General features: G+C 47.9%; 1 protein-coding gene across 1 annotated transcript; it reads left to right on the top strand.

The window, feature by feature from the left end:
* Window positions 1-6: 6 nt before the first annotated feature.
* LOC130516008 (ephrin type-A receptor 7) lies at window positions 7-9450 on the top strand. Its single transcript, XM_057016735.1, has 7 exons — window positions 7-120; window positions 1329-1390; window positions 1487-1696; window positions 2214-2363; window positions 3641-3834; window positions 5070-5225; window positions 5670-9450. Exons 1-7 carry the CDS (start codon window positions 66-68, stop codon window positions 5782-5784), a joined length of 942 nt encoding a protein of 313 aa, XP_056872715.1. The 5' UTR covers window positions 7-65; the 3' UTR covers window positions 5785-9450.
* Window positions 9451-9650: the final 200 nt, after the last annotated feature.

The following is a 9650-nucleotide window of genomic DNA, read 5'->3' as shown; positions in this document are numbered from 1 at the left end:
TCAAGACCTTAAAAGTTGGCTACACAGAGAAGCAGCGGCGGGAATTTCTGTGCGAGGCCAGCATCATGGGACAGTTCGACCACCCCAACGTTATTCATCTGGAAGGAGTCGTGACCAGAGGTTGGACCGATGCTTGTGACCGTCCACAGTTGTTCTCATCTGCAGCAGTTGGACCCATACACAGCTCAGATCTGCTGGCAGACTCGGAACCTTACATAACACCACATAGGGACCGTCCAGAACCATAAAATGCCCTGACGCTATCGTAGAGCTCACACAAACAAGGTCTTGGTGTTGGTAAAAGTCTCACATCAACTTAGTTATCATCCCTGCGCACGTTTTTCCATGTGGGTGCAGTTATAGAAGAAAAGATGGTGCCTCTCCTCTCCTCTCCTCTCCTCTCTCTCCTCTCCTCTCCTCTCCCTCTCCTCTCCTCTCTCCCTCTCTCCCCAACCTCCCCTCCCTCTCCCTCCCCTCCCCTCCCCTCCTCTCCTCTCCTCTCCTCTCCTCTCCTCCCTCTCCTCTCCTCTCCTCTCCCTCTCCCTCACATGATCTCTCCTCTCCATCCTCTTCCTCTCCTCTCCTCTCACTCTCCTGCTCCCCTCCCCTCCCCTCCTTCCTCCCCTCGCCCTCGCCTTCCCCTCCCCTCCCCCCTCCCCTCTCCTCTCCTCTTCCTCCCCTCCCTCATCCCCCTCCTCAGATCCTCGTCCTCTCCTCCCCTCTCCCTCCCCTCACCTCCCCCTCCCCTCTCCTCTCCTCTCCTTCTCTCCGTCTCCTCTCCTCTCCTCTCCTCTCCTCTCCTCTCCTCTCCTCGTCCTCTCCTCGTCCTCTCCTTCACTCCTTACTCCTTCTCCTTCTCCTCTCCTTCTCCTTCTCCCCATCCTCTCCCTCAGTCTCTCTCCTCAAGGTCCTCCCTTCGGGGTCTTGCTCAGAAGTCCTCGCCTCTTCCTCGTCCTCTCCTCTCCTCTCCTCTCTGCTCCTCTCTCTCTAACCCTCTACTCCCCTAGCACTCCCCATCAGCAGGAGGGTCCCCCTACATGAGCCTGGTCCTGCTCAGGGTTTTCTTCCTGTTAAAGGGGAGTTTTTTTCCTGCCACTGTTGCTTGTCTGGGTTAGGCCCTGGGATTCTGGAAAGTGCCTTGAAACAATTTTGATTGTATAAAGACGCTATATAAATAAAGATTGATTTTGCTCTGATTTGATTTGACATTGAATTAAAGTCCAACAGAAGCAACAGCTGAGAATAACTCGAAGACTCGGAAACATTGAAGCTCTTTTGCTGGCGCTCCTGGTTGAACGTGACCACACGTGTGATCTGTATGTTTGCAGGTAAACCGGTGATGATTGTCATCGAGTACATGGAGAACTGCTCATTAGATGCCTTCCTCAGAGTGAGTGACCGGACCGGGTCATCCATATCAACAAATGCTGCTGCTCGTGCTGCTTTTAGCCTCCTCACCTGCCTTTGTGCTGCGTCTCCGCTGCAGAAACACGACGGCCAGTTCACCGTCATCCAGCTGGTGGGAATGCTCCGGGGCATCGCAGCAGGGATGAGGTACCTCTCAGACATGGGATACGTCCATCGAGACCTGGCTGCACGGAACATCCTCATCAACAGCAACCTCGTGTGTAAAGTGTCTGACTTTGGCCTGTCGAGGGTGATTGATGACGATCCCGAGGCTGTCTACACAACAACCGTGAGTCCGTTCACATGCTCGCCACCTCTCACCCTCTGGTCAGGACAGCTCCACTGCATGAACAATGAAGAAAACCTCCTGCAGCCCCCAGAAGTTAGGCCGCAGGTCACGCTGGTGCCCCGAATGTGAAGGTTTTAAAGGTCTTCATAACCAAAACCCATCAAAAAAGCAAAACCTCATTAAAAGCTGGCAGGAAGTGGTAGGAAGAGAGAGAGGTGCCTTCGAGAAAAACAGGAAAAAAAAAAGTTTTTTGGTGAATGTGTGAAGCAGTTTCGTTCTGTCATTTCTTTTGTCCCTTTAAGTGGACATAAGTGGAAACTGCACTTTTGAAAAGGCTCCACTCTGGAGCTCCACTCTGTTAGAACATCACAGGTTCTAAACAGTGTCCGTCTCTGGGCAAACTCTGCTGGACCGTAACCCAAACGGGTGTCTAATGGACACGTTATGGGGACAGGGATATGTGTAATGCCTTTCATCTTGATGTACTGCAGCTACTGACTAAAGTTTTACTCAACAGGGCGGCAAGATCCCCGTCCGATGGACCGCCCCAGAAGCCATCCAGTATCGCAAATTCACCTCCGCAAGTGACGTGTGGAGTTACGGAATCGTTATGTGGGAGGTCATGTCCTACGGGGAACGTCCCTATTGGGACATGTCCAATCAAGATGTGAGTGACTGTCTTAAAGAGATCTTCCTGAACGCGCTTCATGGGGTCTCTAAATGTAATAAAACTGGTGGGGGACATTTAAGAGCTTCACATCGGATTAAACAGAACAAACTGCGGTTCTCCCTCATTCCTCAACAAAGCCTGTATCAATCCCACTCCACTGGAGGGACGACATGCAAGAAAACAGAATCCCTATAAATCAGCTGTAACAGAAAGAGCTCTGAGTCGTAGCATCGTTTCATACAGTCCTGTTAAAATATGTCTAATTAGCACCTGGTAAAGGTTACGAGGAGCCCATTTCATGCTTGAGAAGCTACCTGAAGACTCGGTTAACACCAGTGAAGGCGCAGCACAGAGCAAACTGAAGGTCCCATCGAGGTTCCAGCAGGGGCACGTTAGCAGCAGCATCTTTATCCATCGGGGACAGGTTGCTATAGTAACGTGCACACGTGCGCTGCAGTTCTGCCGAGCACCACTGGCAGCGATGCAGTTATCAGTAATTGGCAGCTGATGGCAGATGGAAGTTAGTTGTGGAGCAAGTGTCCCTGGACGGTGGCTGATCAGCACCACAGGTGAGAATGGGTTCTGATGCTGTGCTGCTGGACACACACCAGCACCAGACCAGTTTAAATAAGACAAGACGTCAGCAAAGAGCCCCAGCGGGAGGGGGGGTCCCTCTTGTTTGGACGTGTTTCCCTCGATAACTGATGAAAATTCTGAAAACATAAGACTGTGAATCTTCTGTATCTACAGAGACTTTACAGGTTTGTTAATATCAAAGCCACTCTTCCAGAGAATATCTTTGTTACTCCTCTTGAGGGGAACAACTATGAGAAATATCTAAGATCTTTCAGATCAGAAATGTTCCAGGAGAATCTGGCAATTCTGCCTTTTTTAGTAATATTGACATAATCATTAAATGATTAACCAGCGATTTAGAAACCACAACAAAAATGTAGCTGTTGGACAGAAAGGACTGGCGATGAAGACTAGGGATGGCTCCAGCTCCTCCGCTGAGAGATTAACTGCTGGAAGAAGGACAGATGAGATGAGGAAAGATGACTTTGGATGCATTTTATGTGAGAAAATCACACCAAATACAAGAATCAATAAGTGAAAAGACCAAAATAACCAAGAATGGTCTCAAGAGTAAAGGTTTCAACACATCTCAGCGTTCGTTCGTTCGTTTGTTCGATGGTTCGTTCATTCATTCTCGAGCATCCAGCCCGTAAACAAGACAAAGCCTCAATGCTGTCTCTCTGACTTGCATCCCACAGGTCATAAAGGCCATAGAAGAGGGCTACCGCCTGCCAGCTCCCATGGACTGTCCCCCGGGCCTGCATCAGCTGATGCTGGACTGCTGGCAGAAAGACCGAGCAGAGCGTCCCAAGTTTGATCAGATAGTCAGCATCCTTGATAAGATGATCCGCAACCCCAACACTTTGAAAACGCCCGTGGGAACATGCTCAAGGTGAGGGGAAAACCTCTAAATGAACCTGTGTGTAGTGGAACATGAGAGGATGTGAGTTGCTGCTGATTGATCCGCTGTGGATCACCAGAGACCCAATCACCACACATCATCAGCAAAAAAAAAAGCTTTATGGTTTGAGGATCAGCAGCTTCTCAATTGGTCGGTTGCTTCTTGAGACTTTCACATGGAATAGTCTTCCATGTCTTCCGTTGTCTTCAAATGATTGGGTCTGGACACTCCTGCTGTCAGGGAAGAGCTGGGCTAAATCGAGCAATAATTCCAGAAAGAAAATGTTCCTTTTTTGGGTGCTAAGTGTTCAAAAATTGGATAGCCCTCATATCAAAGGGGAGAGTCATGTTGGGTTTTAGCGCTATAACTCGCTAACACTTCTGTCCAAATAGAAGCAGGAGATCACTCTCTCCACCACCACACACACCTCTTCTCTTCCATGGATTCATAGCTGTATGCTGACCTGCTTCTCTCCTCTACCTGTCCCCCTCTCCTCTCCTCTCCTCTCCTCTCCTCTCCTCTCCTCTCCTCTCCTCTCCTCTCCTCTCCTCTCCTCTCCTCTCCTCTCCTCTCCTCTCCTCTCCTCTCCTCTCCTCCCCTCTCCTACCTATTCTCTCCTCTACCTGTCCTCCCCCTTCTCCTCTCTCTCCTCTCCTCTCCTCTCCTCCCCTCTCCTACCTATTCTATCCTCTGCCTGTCCTCCCCCTTCTCCTCTCTCTCTACCCAGCTACCCCCATCAGCAGGAGGGTCCCCCTACATGAGCCTGGTCCTGCTCAAGGTTTCTTCCTGTTAAAGGGGAGTTTTTCCTGCCACTGTTGCTTGTTGGGGGTCAGGCCCTGGGATTCTGTAGAGGACCTAGAAACAATTTTGATTGTAACAGACGCTATATAAATAAAGATTGATTGATTGAAACACATAGAGGAACCTAGCACAACAGCATCCTTCCAAGCTGCTGGCATCTATTGGTAGAAGGAGGAAATGTCCGTCTGGACACATGTCCTGACTTTATTCCAGACTACTACGGTCAGATTTCGGTAATCTGAGAACTTGCTTGGTTACATTCAGGTTTCTTTGGCTTCATCATCTTGCTGTTAAATCTGGCTGATGTGCTGCAGGTGTTCTTGGAACCTGCTGCTGGACAGCTTTGGTCTCAGTAAACGGTGTCGGTGCGTCTGTGGACAAACATGTTCTCCTTCACACATATGTCTCCTGTGGTGACCCTGCAGACCGCTCAGCCCACTCTTGGATCAGAACACGCCAGACTTCAGCACTTTCTGCTCAGTGGGAGACTGGTTGGAAGCCATTAAGATGGACCGATACAGAGACAACTTCACAGCAGCTGGCTACGTTTCCCTGGACTCTGTGGCCAGGATGTCCATCGAGTGAGTAAACCAGAGGTTGTGTTGGAGGATTGTTATCACCATGACATAAACCAATAGCTGTTTGGTTTCCCCCGTGCTCTCACCTTTAATATACCTTCAATCCTAAAACACAGGAAGGAACCAATTATTGCTCATTCTTGTAGATGTTATAGTCAAATCCAACATTTCAAATCCCAGTCCTCCAGGGCCCAGCCGAGCCGGGTTTTCTGTCCTACCAGGTAGACGTGGTTTTTACCTGGGATCCAACATTCCTTGGAAGAAGCCTTTTTTTCCTCCTGGTAGGACAGAAAAGTTACCTCAGCTGGGCCCTGGAGGACTGGGTTTGGGCCCCCATCATCTCTACCGTTACACTGAATCAGCGGAAGACTTGAATCACTGATGACAGACACATTTCACATGTGATCAGAATCTGTCCTCGTCATACTGAACTTTGTGTGTCTCCAGGGACGTAATGAGCTTAGGGATCACGCTGGTGGGCCATCAGAAGAAGGTCATGAACAGCATACAGACAATGAGAGCACAGATGCTGCACCTCCACGGTACCGGCGTCCAGGTGTGATGGACTGCAACCAGCCATCAGGGCCAGAATGGATCGGGAGCGTCGCCCGAGCGGAACCAGGACGAACGCTTGATGTCAACACATGTCTGATGTGTCTGACGTGAAATCATTCCTTTTTTCCTCAGTAAAGGACTGGGATCGTCTCCTCTGAGGGCGACCACGACAGGAAAAGGGCAAAACTCAACAACAAAATCAAACTACCTGGATGAGATCACTTCCTTTTTGTTTTAATTTCACTTTTTTTGGGCGGGGGGTGATGGATCCAACCACATATCAACTGGCGCAATATAACTCAACCAAGTCCACCATAGCTAGGTACCTTTTCTAAAAGAACAAAAAAACTTGCTGTGGTTTTTTTCTGTAATATCTTGATTTTGTTTTTCTGCGACAAAAGCAGCAGTTTTGGACCTTTTATCTTCCTTTGGACTCGACTACAGGGTAAACTACGATCCAAACACAGACAGGGGTTCGGACTCAAAGGTACATTTTGTGCTGACACATGCTGGACTCTTTGTATTGACTTGTGTTTGCCTTCACCTTCTTGTTAGTAACTTACTGGAGTGCTTGCATGATGTGGATTCAACCTCTGAATATTTTTATGACTTCATTTTTTTATTAGTGCAGCACTAAGGAGGAGAATGGCTCTCGAAATCACCAGACTTTTCTAAAAGCTTAGCAATACTTTGTACCTTGTTTTCACTACATGAGTGCTTACCTGGAGTAGGAATGTGCTGCACTGTTGAAAGCTCCTCCTGACATTGAAGCCACTGTATTTTTCCATCATGTTGCCCAGAATATTGCACACAACTTGTTTTGGGACATTTTATTTGTTGCAAATCCAATTTTTGAACCCACAAAAGGTGTAGACATGATACTGCCTTAACACACATTAGCTGGAGCATTAGGTAGTAGTGCTTTATTGGGTTCAAATGGACGGACAGCTTCCCTTTTTACCTGTTTTATTTGGATCATTTCTTTGGTCTAGGACTTGGAGTTGGCGAACAGGGCAGGGCTGAGCCTGATGCCGTACGGCAGGAGTGTCCAGACCCAGTCCTGGAGAGCCGCAGTCCAGCCGGGTCTTCTGTCCTACGGGAAAGCTTTTCCTGTCCTATACGACAGAAGTCCCGGCTGGACGGTGGCCGTCCAGGACTGGGTCCCGACACTCCTGCTGTCAGAGAAGAGCTGGGCTAAATCGAGCAATAATTCCAGAAAGAAAATGTTCCTTTTTTGGGTGCTAAGTGTTCAAAAATTGGATAGCCCTCATATCAAAGGGGAGAATCATGTTGGGTTTTAGCGCTATAACGCGCTAACACTTCTGAGGGGCGGAATAAACGAGTCACAGAGACGAGGGGCACGCTTTGAAACACTGCAAAGGTGCCAATTAGTCACGCTGACATCACTTGTGTCCCCTCGCCATGATCAAAGGGGCCCTTTGGGGTGTCGTGAGAGCCCATCCTGGCCCATCAGTCCCATCTTTGCAGGCAGCCATGCATCTTCCTCTTTCTTCACCCTCCACCGGTGCGTCTTCCTCACTGGCAGCAACGCCAACCAACACATATTCAAGTGTGTCTGATTTAAAGGAGCGGATCAGCCTCCTCTCGCTACCATCTGCCCCTGAAATCAAACACTTGGCGGTTCCAGAGTATTTTTGTGCTGTTCCGCAGCAGAAGAAAAAAGGATTCTTAAGTCACTTTCTACTTTTATTATCCATCAGTATTCTTGTGCATTCTACTGTAAATACAGAGGAAAGTGTTACGACTGGAATGATTTTTCATCACTACAAACATTAACATGACACATTCAAATTTTAGATGGCACAGAAAAACCCAACACTGATGACAGATGTAGAAAATTAACACACCTCCTCCACTTCAGTTGGATCTCCTGCAGCACAATTCCAGATTTTTACAAAGATTGTTTCTTACAAGAATGAGCTTTGGGTAATACGTGGGAAATAATAAATTGGCGAAATGACCTAATGATGTCTGAAAACACACCAGTGTCTTAAATCATTTCACAGCAAAATCCTCTTTAGCCTTTTGCACTTTACTGTGTGCAGTGATGAGAGTCAAACCAGCAACCAGTCGATGTGGATCAGCACTGAGGCAGATGTGTCATTTTCAACATCACTCATCCTTCCAGCCTCTCTGTGGGTCGCAGTGTGTGAGGGTTTGTAGGTCAGCCTGGCCAGCAGAGCAGGACTGTGTGACCACAGCCTCAGGCCAGCTGGAACCAAGAGGGAAGCCCTCAGACGGAATGGCAGCAGACGCTAACGGAGACGGGACAGGAAGGTCTTGTTTACATCGCCACTATGCACATGCAGGGGACAGATATCCCACAAATGGAAGCTCCTTTGAAGCGGGGTGGGGTCGCCCGTGTGGACGTTTCCACGACATCTGGCTGTGGTGATGGGTGAGGTCCCTCAGGGCAGCTTCACTGGGACAGGGCGCCTCTGCTGGTACTGGCCACCACAGCTGCTTCGCTGCCTGATTCCACGCAATTGCAAACGTGACAGGAGGAGATCAGACACCGTCCCTGCCCCCTGTCCCCCTGTCCCTCTGTCCCTCTCCATCTCCGCCCAATTTACAAATCAATTCAAAATATCCCCAATCTGGCGAATTAGGTTGTTCAGGAGGAAAAAGTAAAGGAGAGTTTGTCTGACTGCATCTCAAGGTTGATCCCACTGAGTCTGAAGGTCCACGTAGATCAATTCACACACACACACACACACACATACACACACACACAGTCTTCCTTCACCCATACAGTAGAGCTCAGCAGTTGGGCCCAGACATTCGAATTGACCATGAAGTCACCCCCCAGCTCCATGGAAACATGCCTCTGTCCCCCATTCTGAGCCAAATTGAGATTAACAACAGAGTACAATCATTTGGAGATTCAGATCCGCTGGACGCTTCACCAACAGACTCCCTGCTGTTGTTGCTGTTGCTGCTGTTTAGTTCAGCCACACTTTTATGTCAGCCGGACACAAAATGACTTGTGTGTTGGTGAAAACTCACTTCCTGAATATGTCTAAAGTAGGAAGCTCCACATCCCGGTGGGCGAGATGAATCAGGAGCAGCAGAGCTGGAATGGTGTGTTTCTCCTATTTTTAGCCGTTAGCTGCTGGAGGTTACTTCCACTCTTTTCGTCAGGTGGAGGATGATTCCAAAGATCGCAGCACTGTTGATTGTGTCTGAGGAGCCCAGCGGAGGGAGGCTTCGTATGTGTCATTGTAAAACTTGTACATTTTATTTATATTGCTTTGGCTTTTCTACACATCTTCCTCGGTAGAGATCTCTCAATACATTAAAATGCACTATATTTTTCTATCTTGCAGAGGAATTAACGTCACCCACAAGATTTCAGTTGTGCATACTTTTCATTTAGGACCAAAGACGGCTGATAGGATTCCCATCTTTACCTTAGATGTCATGTTCTCTTTTAGGTCGATGTACAGTAATACAGATTGTTGATTTGTTATTTATTTTTCTGTGATGGAAGTATTGAGAATATTCACTGGTTAAATGTATTTTCCCCAAAAGAAGAGCTGGCAAGATCATTTAATTAGACAGTTTCTTGTTACATAGACAATTCTTTTTGCTTTGTAACCTTTGTAATAGACTGTACATATATTTTTGGAAATACAGTACAATCTCTATAGAAGTCTTGTTGTTGTCTTTATACCGTACATCCTAGTATTTGTTTAAGTTGTCCACTCACAACAATTTATTCTGTCAAAATGACTTTTATTGGAGGTTTTGGGGCCAGAATGCAGAGTCGTTAACGCTGATGGTGCCAAGACGGTTCATGCCAATTTAAAAAACAAAGCCAATCATCTCCTTTGAGAGCAGCAGCTAGGTAGA

Source organism: Takifugu flavidus, chromosome 19 (assembly GCF_003711565.1).
Source record: "Takifugu flavidus isolate HTHZ2018 chromosome 19, ASM371156v2, whole genome shotgun sequence".
Classification (NCBI taxonomy): Eukaryota; Metazoa; Chordata; class Actinopteri; order Tetraodontiformes; family Tetraodontidae; genus Takifugu; species Takifugu flavidus.
This window is presented reverse-complemented; position numbering and strand designations above follow the sequence as displayed.